Genomic DNA, 15,154 nt, shown 5'->3' with positions numbered 1-15,154 from the left:
GTTTCCAAAATGGGGTCACTTTTGGGGGGTTTCCACTGTTTTGGCACCACAAGACCTCTTCAAACCGGACATGGTGCCTAATAAAAAGGAGGGCTCAAAATCCACTAGGTGCGCCTTTGCTTCGGAGGCCGGTGCTTCAGTCCATTACCGCACTAGGGCCACATGTGGGATATTTCTCAAAACTGCAGAATCTGGGCAATAAGTATTGAGTTGCGTTTCTCTGGTAAAACCTTTTGTGTTATAAAAAAAAATGGTATAAAGAGGATTTTCTGACAAAAAAAATAATGTACATTTCACCTCTACTTTGCTCTAAATTTCTGTGAAACTTCTAAAGAGTTCATAAACTTTCTAAATGCTGTTGTGAATACTTTGAGGGGTCTAGTTTCTAAAATGGGGTGTATCATAGGGGTTTCTAATATATGGGCCCCTCAAAGCAACTTCAGAACTGAACTGTAGCCTAAAAAAATAAATAAATTAGGCAATACTTCGCTTCTTACAATATACTGATAATGAGCCGTGCCCACCCCGAGATGACCCCAGTTTTAACCGTTTGTATAAACTGAGACCCCTATTAGACCATTTCGGTGCCCGGTTTTCCCAAGCATACACCACCGAGACGTGTATTTCTATTGTTGAGTCCCTGGTACATTTTAAATGGAGGCTTCAATTCTGCCAGTACCTGCCGGGTAAGAGGGCAAGGTATGGCGTGAAGATGTATAAGCTGTGCGAGAGTGCATTAGGGTATACCTACAAATTTAGGATATATGAAGGGAAGGACAGCAGTATTCAGCCCCCAGCACCACCTCTACCTGGATAATTTTTATATCAGCGTCCCGCTCTGCAAGTGCGTCGCTTCAAGAAGTCCTGCGGCATGCGGCACGGCTAGAAGAAATCTGAGAGGCCTCCCTAAGACTCTGCAGGGCAAACACTCAGAAGGGGTGAGACCAGGGCACAATCTAGCAACAACATACTGTGTGTCAAGTACAAGGACAAGATAGATGTCACACCAGTACCCATGTACCAGTACGAGGTACCAGTACAGAGACCCCCAAACCAGACTGCATCCTGGACTACAATAGGTACATGGGAGAGGTGGACTTGTCAGATCAAGTCCTGAAGCCCTACAGCGCCATGCGGTGTGGCATAAGAAGCTGGTCGTGCACATCATACCGAAAAGTTCCCCAAACTGGCAAGAAGGGAAAAAGTCAGAGGTGCAAAGTCTTCTATAGGATGGGGATAAGGAAGGACACACTATATCAATGTGACACGTGTCCCGAAAAACTAAGGCTCTGTATGAAAGAGTGTTTTAAAATGTATCATACATCCCTTTATTTTTAATCTACCCCAGTTTTACTTACCCTGATGCACTCCGCACAGCTTATCCCCCTCATCTTTCCCTTCTGAGCCCTGTCGTGTGCCCAGGCAGCTGATAACAGCCACGTTGAAGGTGTTGCCGTACCCGGGAGAACCCACTGCCGTACCCGGTCAAAATGCTCACTACACCTCTAGATGAATGCCTCAAGGGTGTAGTTTTTAAAATGGGGTCACTTCTTGGGGGTTTCAACTGTACTGGTACCTCAGGGGCTTCTGCATACATGACTTTGCACCATGAAATCCCCAAACGGCAGTTTATCACCACAACTGGGATATTGCCGCACTCAGGACAAAATGGGCAATAAAATTGGGTATTTTATTCCTTGTGAAAATAAGAAATTTTTTGCCAAAACGACATCTCATTGGAAAAAATTACATTTTTGTCAATTCACAGCCCATTTCAAATAAATTCTGTGAAACAACTATGGGGTCTAAATTGTCACAACACTCATAAATGAATTTATTGAAGAGTGTAGTTTCCAAAATGGGATCACTTCTGGTGGGTTTCCATTGCTTTGATACCTCTGGGGCTCTGCAAATGCGACATGGCACCCGAAAACCAATCCAGCAAAATCTGGACACCAAAGATCACATAGCGCTCCTTCCCTTCTGAGGCCTCCCATTGGCCCAAACGGCAGTTTATCGCCACAAATGGGTTATTGCTGCACTCAGGGGAAATTGGGCAACAAAATGGGGTATTTTATTCCTTGTGAAAATAAGACATTTTAAGCCAAAACTACATCTTATTGGAAAAAATTAAACCATTTTTAATTCACAGCCCAATTCAAATAAATTCTGTGTAAAAACTATGGTGTCTAAATAGTCACAACACTCATAAATGAATTCTTTGAGGGGTGTAGTTTCCAAAATGGGGTCACTTCTGGTTGGTTTCCATTGCTTTCATACCTCTGGGGCTCTGCAAATACCACATGGCACCCGAAAACCAATCCAGCAAATCTGGACTCCAAAGAACACACAGCGCTCCTTTCCTTCTGAGCTCTCCCATGGGCCCAAACGGCAGTTTCTCACCACAAATGGGGTATTACTGCACTCAGGAGAAATTGGGCAACAAAATGGGGTATTTTATTCCTTGTGAAAATAAGACATTTTGAGCCAAAACTACATCTTCTTGGAAAAAATTACATTTTATTTAATTCACAGCCCAATTCAAATAAATTCTGTGTAGAAACTGTGGGATCTAAATGGTCACAACACCCATAAATGAATTCCTTGAGGGGTGTAGTTTCCAAAATGGGGTCACTTCTGGTGGGTTTCCAATGCTTTGATACCTCTGGGGTTTTGCAAATGCGACATGGCACCGAAAACCAATCCAGCAAAATCTGCACTCCAAAGAACACACAGCGCTCCTTCCCTTCTGAGGCCTCCCATGGGCCCAAACGGCAGTTTATCGCCACAAATGGAGTATTGCTGCATTCAGGAGAAATTGGGCAACAAAATGAGGTATTTTGTTCCCTGTGAAAATAAGAAATGTTGATGAAAAATTACATTTTATTGGAAAAAAATCATTTTTTTAATTTCACAGCCCAATTCAAATACGTGCTGAGTAAAAACCGTAGGGTCAAAATGGTAACAATAACCATAAATTAATTCCTTGAGGGGTGTAGTTTCCAAAATGGGGTCACTTTTGGGGGATTCCCACTGTTTTGGCACCTCAACACCTCTTCAAACCTGGCATGCTGCCTAAAATATATTCTAATAAAAAAGAGGCCCCAAAATGCACTAGGTGCTTCTTTGCTTCTAGGGCTTGTGTTTTATTCCACGAGCGCAGTAGAGAAACATGTGGGACATTTCTAAAAACTGGAATCTGGACATTACATATTTAGTAGTGTTTCTCTGGTAAAACCTTCTGTGATACAGAAAAAAAATGGAATAAAATTGAAATTCAGCAAGAAAAATGAAATTTGCAAATTTCACATCCACTTTGATTTAATTCCTGTGAAATACATAAAGGGTTAAAATAAACTTCTAAATGCTGTTTTGAATACTTTAAGGGGTCTAGTTTTTAAAATGGGGTGTTTTATGGGGGTTTCTAATATGTAGGCCCCTCAAAGCCACTTCAGAACTGAACAGGTACCTTAAAAAAAAGGCTTTTGAAATTTTCCATAACTAAGGGGTTCCTGACCATTTGGAATTTAATTACATTTTATCTTAATCACTTACTAATATCAGTCTAATATTCATAACATACCAATTTTTTTTAATAGCTGTATTTTTGGTGCCTTTTGCAAATATATACTAAATGCTGCGATTTTGAATATGTTAATACTAGGCAGGCTCTCCAGGGAAAAAAACAACAACTTGCAGTCATAGCCAGGTGAATACGACAAGATGGCCATAGTCTTGTTTCAAAATCCTGTGATAAAGTTTGGGGAGGAGTTGCTGAGCATGACTCTTGTGTCTGAGAGTCTTGTATGCAAAAATACAATAGTTTATCCCTGATATATTTGAATATAAATTACAAAGTTTCTCATAATACAGTGTAACAGAAATTTTACGAGTACTCTTTAAGTAAAGAGGTTCTTTATTTCACTGTAAAAGATGACATTTTGTTATTTGCAGTATGGTGACGCCACTTTCTTTGTATTCTTAGGACAATTAATGGCCAACATAAAGCTGCTTATGGAGACCATTGTACCTTGCCTGCATGCTGCTTCTCTCCTGGGACACCTACACAAGATGAGCCAGGGCAGGGACGTCAGGGGAGAGAGAAATGCAACCTACGTGACCTCCTTCCAAGCTTGGGTATGGAGCTGGATTTGGCGCCTCTCACCCACTGTCTGCAAAGTATGAACTTAACAGGAAGTCACAGTAAACAGACAGCATCTTGTGTAAATAATTCCTCTTTGTCTTCTAACGGTTCCTCAAAGGTGACGAAAACACAGCCCCCGTCTGTGGACAATACGTCACCAGTTTCCGTTCAGGTAGCTCCATTACCTGTTTTTCCAGTATTCCCAGCAGTTACTCTTTCTAAATGCTCTGATACCGCCGTTAATGCCACCCCCCACAAAGACAGAACAAGCGACACTATATTTTGTCATTGCACTAGCACAGAACAATGTGCAACCTGTCTTGATAAATCACTTGTAGTCTCAAGTCCCTCTCCATTATGTCACAGTAGTCCAGTCATTGGTAAATCACAAGCTTTTTCACAAAATAACTCCTCTCTAGATACAAAGTCTCCTCTGCAAGATTCCTCATCTTTATCCAGTGTATTGTATCCTGAACATGATGAAGTGTGTGCTATTAATGAAGTCCCATTCACTATTGTTGAGCCTGAACATCAATCTACCAGCCACTCACCCCGGAGACTACGACCCTCTAGGGATACATACCCAGAGCAAGATATTCCTGGCTTACTCAATGACTCTTCCAACATATCGCCAGATGTAGCCTCAGAGCAAGATGAAGATGTGCAACTTCCAAGGAAGGAGTATTCCCATGCAACATCTACACCTGCTACAGATGGTTCTACTCAGTCATTGATGGTGCCACGATATGCAATGACTCCTCTAGACCTTCCAACTCAATACATCAGCTCTGAAATTCGAGAAGGAGTTTTCACCGGAAGCTGCTATCACCGGGATGGCTCCAGACTCTGTAAGAAAGCTTTGCTATTCCTTTGTTTTCAATTGGTTAAGAATTGAACTGCAGAAAAGCAAATATATATGGCTAACCAAATTTCCCCATGGATAGATTCAAACCAAGCACCCTGTTTCACCAGTGCTTTTGGCTTCTTGTATCAAGACTTTCTCAGTAGAAGAATGGTCTTGTTGTCCATGGAAATCAATCCGAGCTCAGTTGTGATTTTCAAAACGACCTTAGAAACATCAAACATGAACTATGGCCGCTGTGGGCAACAAGGACCATTTTTCTTTGAGATTAATTGATATGAGTCAGATTGTGTTATATGTCCAAGCAACATTGTGAAAAATAAATGTTGATAAAGATAACACAAAAAAATTCTGTAAAGAGACATAGCGTGTGATTTATGTAAGAGGACAAAGGTGTAGGTAAAAGTTTTGTTTCACAATGACATGGTCATTTTATTGGTCGCCAAGTAATACTTCATTTCCCCTGCAGCAAGCAAAAAACTATTTTTCTCCCGGCCATAAGAGCTGATCTCCAGGGGTTATAGAAGGCAGACCTTAGGCGATCAGTTGATCGCCCAACTGCCTTCTATTTAAAAAGTCGTTATCTTTGTGAGACAAACCCTTTAAAAAATAACTTTAACAATGTTAACCTTTTTAAAAACAGTTTGGTTTGTATGTAGCTAGTTAATATAAATGGCAAGATAAAGGTTATTTCCACTATATTCTAGTGGCTATTGAGAACCCTCATTTGCTTTGCATCAGCACTTACCTTGCACTTATATCTGTCAGTACCTTTCACTCAAATGGCAATAAGATGTCTACTCTTGTAAAACAGCCTGTCTCTTCTGACATAAAAGATGCAGGGAGTTTGAATTCCCATTGGGCTCATTGTTCTATTATCTATATACTTCCATAATTCCAATAATACAAGCAGTATTCCCTGCTATATAATAGTCTAATATACTGTATAATTGTAGGCTCACCCTAGGATCAGAAAACACGTTTAGATTGAAAACAAAATCTCAGATGTGCATATAATTTTGTCGAATTTTTATGCATATTACATTCTGGAAAATAAAGCGTATTTCTTCTCCTTTAAAATTACAAGACCATGTTTATTTAGGAAACCATATAAACAAAATATATGTATATTAGGGAATAGTTGTCTATGTATTTGCCTTATAATTATAGGATCACATTAAGTTCTAAAAGTGCAAGATAAGCTTACACATTTAGACTGAAATGAAAATAGATCCGGAGTAATAAAATATAACTTTTACTGAACTTGTTTAAAATAGATAACAAACATGTGTCAATGAGTAAGGATATCAAATGCCAATACTGCATGCCAATTCGTATTCAATGATTTATATCAAAATCAAACAAAATTTCTGAAGACAGCAAGAAAATATCAGTCCGCCTTAAATAAGGTTTCCTAGTATTATGATGTATTATGATCACTTTCATCAGGAGGTTTTATCCAATATCTTTTCCTCTTGCAAGGACCACATATATAGATTAAAGTAAAAGACCTGGGGCAGTTGCCCTCCTACCCCTTATTTTCAGTTGGTAGTCCTTTTGGTCAATGTGTCCGAGGATGGTTATATGGCTTCTCCTGAAGGGATAGATGGTAAATATTTCTCCCAACGCGTTTCCCTGCTGACCAGGCAGTTCCTCAGGGGAGATGGGTCAAAGCAGCAGCTGTATCCAAATTTGAGGTTTAGCTGCCTAGAGATCAGTATTGCCGTCAATTAGTATGAGACGAAGGCTCATAGGTCTGAGCCTGCTTGCAGTGGCAAGGGGTATCCTGTTTAAAACATTCTTGCAGTGGCAAGAAGTTTAGACCTTCCAATTTGGAGGTAAACGCCAGGAACAGGCGTCTTTTTGTTTACCTCCAAATTGGAAGGACTAAACTTCTTGCCACTGCAAGAATGTTTTAAACAGGATACCCCTTGCCACTGCAAGCAGGCTCAGACCTATGAGCCTTCGTCTCATACTAATTGACGGCAATACTGATCTCTAGGCAGCTAAACCTCAAATTTGGATACAGCTGCTGCTTTGACCCATCTCCCCTGAGGAACTGCCTGGTCAGCAGGGAAACGCGTTGGGAGAAATATTTACCATCTATCCCTTCAGGAGAAGCCATATAACCATCCTCGGACACATTGACCAAAAGGACTACCAACTGAAAATAAGGGGTAGGAGGGCAACTGCCCCAGGTCTTTTACTTTAATCTATATATGTGGTCCTTGCAAGAGGAAAAGATATTGGATAAAACCTCCTGATGAAAGTGATCATAATACATCATAATACTAGGAAACCTTATTTAAGGCGGACTGATATTTTCTTGCTGTCTTCAGAAATTTTGTTTGATTTTGATATAAATCATTGAATACGAATTGGCATGCAGTATTGGCATTTGATATCCTTACTCATTGACACATGTTTGTTATCTATTTTAAACAAGTTCAGTAAAAGTTATATTTTATTACTCCGGATCTATTTTCATTTCTTTCAATATTACGGAGAACTAATTTATCTCTATCCAGGTGGGGGATATACAATACCACGAATATATCATTGACATTTAGACTGAAATCAAATTTTCTAAGGCTCTGTTCACACTGTATTCCCCCCTCATCCCCCCCTCTCACACTTTGTTAGTATTCTGGTATATTTGTCAACAATAGTGTAGTCTGCAGCATTATTCTTGGCATCAAAAATACACGTTTCCGTTTGTCACCATTCTGGCAGGTTTCCGTTTTAACGACTGAATCAATAGCGCAGTCGCAGCACTATTGATTCCGTCAAAAAAACGGAAACCTGCCGGAATGGTGACGAACGGAAACCATTAGCAATGTTTCTGTCACCATTGATATCAATGGTGACGGAAACGGAAGCTGTGGTTTCAGTTTGACTTTCCGTTGTGGGGTTCATCCGACGGAAACCTCCGACGGGACCCCGGAAGGGAAAGCCAACGCTGATGTGAACAGGCCCTTACATAGCTGTCATGGTTCTGCTAATGTGAACAGAGCCTTACAGATATTACTCTTAGAATATGTTTCTATTTGAAATCTAAAAAAAAGACACATTGTTTATTTATTACTTAATTTCTTTTTCTTTTTGTGTGTCCCGCAGATATGCAGTTTGAAGTGCATGCTGCGTGCTCCTCTGGCTTGCCGTTATTCAATGTCTGGGTTTGTAAAGACATGATGCAGGGACAGAGGGAAGCGATTGCCAGAACTCGTCTTCTGCTCTCCAGTTTGGCTAGTTCCTCTCAGTCACTTCTGGAGCAGTCTGAGCGTAGCCTGGGAGAGGTAGGTGACAACACTTTGGAGCAGTAAAACACAAGAGTCCTCTATAATATAGACTAAAGTCCCTCATGCACCCAGTCCGCCACATGGTATAGCTTAGACTGCAATCCTTATCGCAGCAATGAAGCATCCTGCACGCTTCTAATGCATCCTGCACGCTTCTAATGCATCCTGCACGCTTCTAATGCATCCTGCATGCATTTTGGGCCCTAATGACCAAGCAATTTTTTTAGTTTTTCCATCTTCACATTCAAAGAGCTATAACTTTTTTTATTTTCACATGGACATGGCTGTATGAGGGCTTGTTTTTTGCTAGATGAGTTGTATTTTTCAATGGCACCGTTTTGGGGTATGTAAAAAAAAAATTCTTAACTTTTTTTTGGGGGGATATAAAAAAAAAACAGCAATTTAACCATTGGTCTACGCATTTTACATTTACGCTGTTTACTTTGCGGCGTAAATAACATGCTACCTTTATTCTGTGGGTCGGTACGATTACGGCAATACCAAACCTGTATAGTTTTTTATGTTTTACTACTTTTGCAGAATGGAAAACACTTGTGAACTAAAATAATTTTATTTTGTGTCGCCGCTTTCAAACAGCCGTAACTTTTTTATTTTTCCATCAACGTCGCTATATGAGGGCTTGTTTTTTGCCGGACTTCATTTCTACCATTCTGGGAAACAGCGGACTCATTGATTAACCGTTATTATTTTTGGGGGGCGGGGGGGAAGCAATTTTTTTTAAAAAAAGGTTTTCTTTATTAACTTTTTCTCAAAATGGGGAATAGCAATTTTGACGTTGTTTTTTTCATATTTATTATTTACAGCGTTCACCTTGTGGTTTAAATAATATGCTAACTTTATTTTTTGGGTCATTATGATTGCGGGAATATCATATATGTGTACTTTTTATTTTATTTTTACACTTTTACTAAAAAACATTTTTTTATGGGAATTTTTTTTATACGTGTACCTTTTATTATGGATTTTTATTTCACATTAATTATTTTTTCAGTCCCACTAGGAGACTTCACTATGCGATCTTTAGATTGCAGATATAATGCTTTGGTATACTTCATATACTAGAGCATTACTGCCTGTCAGTGTAATACTGACAGGCATCTATTATGACATGCCTCTTGCATTTGTGGGCTGCCGATAGATGACAGAGGGAGCTCCCTCCATCTGTAAACAACTCAAATGCAGCGGTCGCTAATGACCGTGGCATATGAGGGGTTAGAAGGCCACGATCGAAGTAAACTTTTTTCATCTTTAAATTTCATCTTTGAACTTTATTTTTAACAAAGCCATATACACCAATAGAGAAGGGCAACCGTGAACAAAACCGTGAAGAAAAACGGTCGACCGCCGACCAAGGAGGAACACAAATTATCTGGAAAGGACAGGGTCAGAAAGGAAAGAAAAGGAGGACAGGAAAGGTAAAAAGGAAAATAAAAGATCCATCAAGACATCTCATACACATTAACCCCTTAAGGACGCAGCCTAGTTTTGGCCTTAAGGCTCAGAGCCCATTTTTCAAATCTGACATATTTCACTTTATGTGGTAATAACGTCGGAATGCTTAAACCTATCCAAGCGATTCTGAGATTGTTTTCTCGTGACACATTGGGCTTCATGTTCGTGGTAAAATTTGGTCGATATATTCAGTGTTTATTGGTGAAAAATTGCAAAATTTAGTGAAAATTTGGAAAAAATAGCATTTTTCAGAATTTTAATGCATCTGCTTGTTAAACAGACGGTTATACCACCCAAAATAGTAATATTTCACACTTCCCATATGTCTACTTTAGATTGGCATCGTTTTTTGAACATTCTTTTATTTTTCTTGGACGTTACAAGGCTTAGAACCTAAACAGCAATTTCTCATATTTTTAAGAAAATTTCAAAATCCTTTTTTTTAAGGTACCTCTTGAGTTCTGAAGAGGCTTTGAGGGGCCTATGTATTAGAAACCCTGATAAAACACCCCATTTTAAAAACTAGACCCCTTAAAGTATTCAAAACAGCATTTAGAAAGTTTTTTAACCCTTCAGGCATTTCACAGGAATTAAAGCAAAGTGGAGGTGAAATTTGCAAATTTCATTTTTCTTGCTGAATTTCAATTTTATTCATTTTTTTTCTGTAACACAGAAGGTTTTACCAGAGAAACACTACTAAATATGTATTGTCCAGATTCTGCAGTTTTTAGAAATGTCCCACATGTGCTCTACTGCGCTCGTGGACTAAAACACAAGCCCTAGAAGCAAAGAAGCACCTAGTGCATTTTGAGTCCTCTTTTTTATTAGAATATATTTTAGGCAGCATGCCAGGTTTGAAGAGGTGTTGAGGTGCCAAAACAGTAGGAATCCCCGAATAGTGACCCCATTTTGGAAACTACACCCCTCAAGGAATTAATTTATGGTTGTTGTTACCATTTTGACCGCACAGTTTTTTCACAGCACCTATTTGAATTGGGCTGTGAAATTAAAAAAATGAAATTTTTTCCAATAAGATGTCATTTGTGATCAAAATTTATTATTTTCACAGGGAACAAAATACCCCATTTTGTTGCCCAATTTGTCCTTAGTGCGGCAATACCCCATTTGTGGTGATAAACTGCCGTTTGGGCCCATGGGAGGGCTCAGAATGAAAGGAGCGCTATGTTTTTGTTGGAGTCCAGATTTTGCTGGATTGGTTTTCGGGTGCCATGTTGCATTTGCAGAGCCCCAGAGGTATCAAAGCAATGGAAACCCACAGAAGTGACCCCATTTTGGAAACTACACCCCTCAAGGAATTCAAATATGGTTGTTGTTACAATTTTGTCCGCACAATTTTTTCACAGCACCTATTTGAATTGGGCTGTGAAATGAAAAAAATTAAATTTTTTCCAATAAGATGTCATTTTTTATCAAAATTTCTTATTTTCACAGGGAACAAAATACCCCATTTTGTTGCCCAATTTCTCCTGAGTCCAGCAATACCCCATTTGTGGCGATAAACTGCAGTTTGGGCCCATGGGAGGCCTCAGAAGTGAAGTAGCGCTGTGTGTTCTTTGGAGTGCAGATTTTGCTGGTTTGGTTTTCGGGTGCCATCTCGCATTTGCAGAGCCCCAGAGGTATCAAAGCAATGGAAACCCACTATAACTGACCCCATTTTGGAAACTACACCCCTCAAGGAATTCATTTATGGGTGTTGTGACCATTTAGACCCCATAGTTTCTTCACAGAACTTATTTGAATTGGGCTGGGAATTAAAAAAAATAATATTTTTTCCAATAATATGTCGTTTTAGCTCAAAAATTCTTATTGTCTCCATAAATAAAATACTACATTTTGTTGCCCAATTTGTCCTGAGTGCGGCAATACCCCATTTGTGACGATAAACTGCTGTTTGGGCCCATGGGAGGGCTCAGAAGGAAAGGAGCGCTATGTGTTTGTTGGAGTACAGATTTTGCTGGTTTGGTTTTCGGGTGCCATGTCGCATTTGCAGAGCCCCATAGGTATCAAAGCAATGGAAACCCACCAGAAGTGACCCCATTTTGGAAACTACACCCCTCAAGGAATTCATTTATGGGTGTTGTGACCATTTTGACCCCATAGTTTTTTCACAGAACTTATTTGAATTGGGCTTGGAATTAAAACAAAATTAATTTTTTCCAATAATATGTAGTTTTGGCTGAAAATTTCTTATTTTCACAAGAAATAAAATACCCCATTCTGTTGCGCAATTTGTCCTGAGTGCAGCAATACCCCATTTGTGGTGATAAACTGCCGTTTGGGCCCATGGGAGGGCTCAGAACGAAAGGACCACCATTTGGCCTACTGGGGATTTTCTCGTGCAAAGTCATGTGTGCAGAAGCCCCAGTACAGTTTAAACCCGCAAGAAGTCACCCCGTTTTAAAAACTACACCCTTAAGGCATTCATCTAGAGGTGTAGTGAGCATTTTGACCGGAGAGATACACCCCATAAACTGTAATGTGGGTTCTCCCGGGTATGGCAATACCCTCAATGTGGTTGTTATCAGCTGCTTGGGCACACAGCAGGGCTCAGAAGGGAAAGATAAGGGGGGATAAGCTGTGCGGAGTGCATCAGGGTAAGTAGAATTGGGGTAAATTATAAAACAAGGGATGTATGATAAATGTTAAAACACTTTTTCATAGAGAGCTCTGGTTTTTCGGGACACGCGTTACATTGATATATTGTGTCCTCCCTTATACCCCTCTTATAGCAGACTTTGCACCTCTTTTGACTTTTTCCCTTCTTGCCAGTTTGGGGAACTTCTCCTGGAAAGTGTTGCCCTGGTACGATGCGTGTGGCCTCGCTTCCAGAAGTACTGGGTGCCCCCCCCCCCCCGTTCCTGGTCCCTAAAGATTAGGTTCTTGATAATCACCTCTTGAAATTCCAGGAAAGTTCCCCTCTGGCCTGTACATCGACGTAGCACGTACACATTGTACAATGCCATCTGTATGATGTGCCCGGCCAGCTTCTTATACCACAGCGCATGGCGCTGTAGGGCTTCGGGACTTGATCTGACAAGTCCACCCCTCCCATTTACCTATTGTAGTACAGGATGCAGTCTGGTTTAGGGGTCGCTGTACTGGTACCTCGTACAGGTACATGGGTACTGTTGTGACATCTCTCTTGTCCTTGTACTTGACACACAATATGTTGCTGCTAGAATGTGCCCTGCGCTCACCCCTTCTTGTTTGCCCTGCAGAGTCTTAGGGAGGCCTCTCAGATTTCTTCTAGCAGTGCCGCATGCCACAGGACTGGAAGCGAGGCAGTTGAAGAGTGGGACGCCGGTATAAAAATTATCCAGGTAGAGGTGGTAACCCTGGTCCAGCAGTGGGTGTACCAAATCCCACACAATTTTTGCATTAACTCCCAGTAAGCGGGGGCATTCTGGGGGCTGAGCACTGGTGTCCTTCCCTTCATATATCCTAAACCTGTATGTATACCCTGATGCACTCTCGCACAGCTCATACATCTTCACGCCATACCTTGCCCTCTTACCCGGCAGGTACTCGCGGAATTGAACCCTCCCTTTAAAATCCACCAAGGACTCATCAATAGAAATACACTTCTTGGGGGTGTATGCTTGGGAAAACCGGGCACTGAAACGGTCTAATAGGGGTCTCCGTTTATACAAACGGTCAAAACTGGGGTCATCTCGGGGTGGGCACGGCTCATTATCAGTATGATGTAAGAAGCCAAGTATTGCCTGATTTTTTATTTTTTTTTAGGTTACAGTTCAGTTTTGAAGTTGCTTTGATGGACCTATATATTAGAAACCCCTATCAAACACCCCATTTTAGAAACTAGACCCCTCAAAGTATTCACAACAGCATTTAGAAAGTTTATGAACCCTTTAGGTGTTTCACAGGAATTTAGAGCAAAGTAGAGGTGAAATAAAAAAAATTTTTTTGTCAGAAAATCCTCTTTATACCATTTTTTTTTATAACACAAAAGGTTTTACCAGAGAAACGCAACTTAAAGAGGCTCTGTCACCAGATTTTGCAGCCCCTATCTGCTATTGCAGCAGATAGGCGCTGCAATGTAGATTACAGTAACGTTTTTATTTTTAAAAAACGAGCATTTTTGGCCAAGTTATGACCATTTTCGTATTTATGCAAATGAGGCTTGCAAAAGTACAACTGGGCGTGTTGAAAAGTAAAAGTACAACTGGGCGTGTATTATGTGCGTACATCGGGGCGTGTTAACTACTTTTACTAGCTGGGCGTTGTGTATAGAAGTGTCATCCACTTCTCTTCACAACGCCCAGCTTCTGGCAGTGCAGCACTGTGACGTCACTCACAGGTCCTGCATCGTGTCGGCACCAGAGGCTACAGATGATTCTGCAGCAGCATCGGCGTTTGCAGGTAAGTCGATGTAGCTACTTACCTGCAAATGCTGATGCTGCTGCAGAATCAACTGTAGCCTCTGGTGCCGACACGATGCAGGACCTGTGAGTGACGTCACAGTGCTGCACTGCCAGAAGCTGGGCGTTGTGAAGAGAAGTGGATGACACTTCTCTTCAGAACGCCCAGCTAGTAATAGTAGTAAACACGCCCCGATGTACGCACATAATACACGCCCAGTTGTACTTTTACTTTTCAACACGCCCAGTTGTACTTTTGCAAGCCTCATTTGCATAAATACGAAAATGGTCATAACTTGGCCAAAAATGCTCGTTTTTTAAAAATAAAAACGTTACTGTAATCTACATTGCAGCGCCGATCTGCTGCAATAGCAGATAGGGGTTGCACAATGTGGTGACAGAGCCTCTTTAATACGTATCGCCCAGATTCTGCAGTTTTGAGAAATATCCCACATGTGGCCCTAGTGCAGTAATGGACTGAAGCGCCGGCCTCCGAAGCAAAGGAGCGCCTAGTGGATTTTGAGGCATCCTTTTTATTAGGCACCATGTCCGGTTTGAAGAGGTCTTGTGGTGCCAAAACAGTGGAAACCCCCCAAAAGTGACCCCATTTTGAAAACTAGACCCCTTGAGGAATCCATTGTAGTTTTCTTGGGGTGCATGCGGCTTTTTGATCAGTTTTTATTCTATTTTTAGGTGGCGTGGTGACTAAAAAACAGCAATCCTACTATTGTTTTTTTAATCTATTTTTTTTACAGCGTGCACCGTGCACTATAAATGACATATGCACTTTATTCTGCGGGGCGATACGATTACGGCGATACCAGATGTTTATAGTTTTTTTTATGTCTTATGGCGTTTACACAATAAAATACGTTTTGTAAACAATCATTCACTTTTTGTGTTACCTTATTCTAAGAGCCAGAACGGTTTTATTTTTCCATCAATAAAGCCGTGCGAGGACTTATTTTTTGCGTAA

At 40.6% G+C, this 15,154-nt stretch overlaps 1 protein-coding gene across 1 annotated transcript in view; it reads left to right on the top strand.

Moving 5' to 3' along the window:
* Positions 1 to 15,154, top strand: part of PASK (PAS domain containing serine/threonine kinase) — a 145,622-nt gene that overhangs the window by 66,148 nt on the left and 64,320 nt on the right. Inside the window, exons 10-11 of the mRNA XM_075861368.1 lie at positions 3,986 to 4,992; positions 8,124 to 8,302. Of these exons, the coding sequence (XP_075717483.1) occupies positions 3,986 to 4,992; positions 8,124 to 8,302 (1,186 nt within the window). The remainder of the gene's footprint in view (positions 1 to 3,985; positions 4,993 to 8,123; positions 8,303 to 15,154) is intronic.

Source organism: Rhinoderma darwinii, chromosome 4, assembly GCF_050947455.1.
Source record: "Rhinoderma darwinii isolate aRhiDar2 chromosome 4, aRhiDar2.hap1, whole genome shotgun sequence".
NCBI classification, from domain to species: domain Eukaryota; kingdom Metazoa; phylum Chordata; class Amphibia; order Anura; family Rhinodermatidae; genus Rhinoderma; species Rhinoderma darwinii.
The sequence above is the reverse complement of the archived record's forward strand: the minus strand, read 5'-3'. Positions and strand labels throughout refer to the sequence as shown.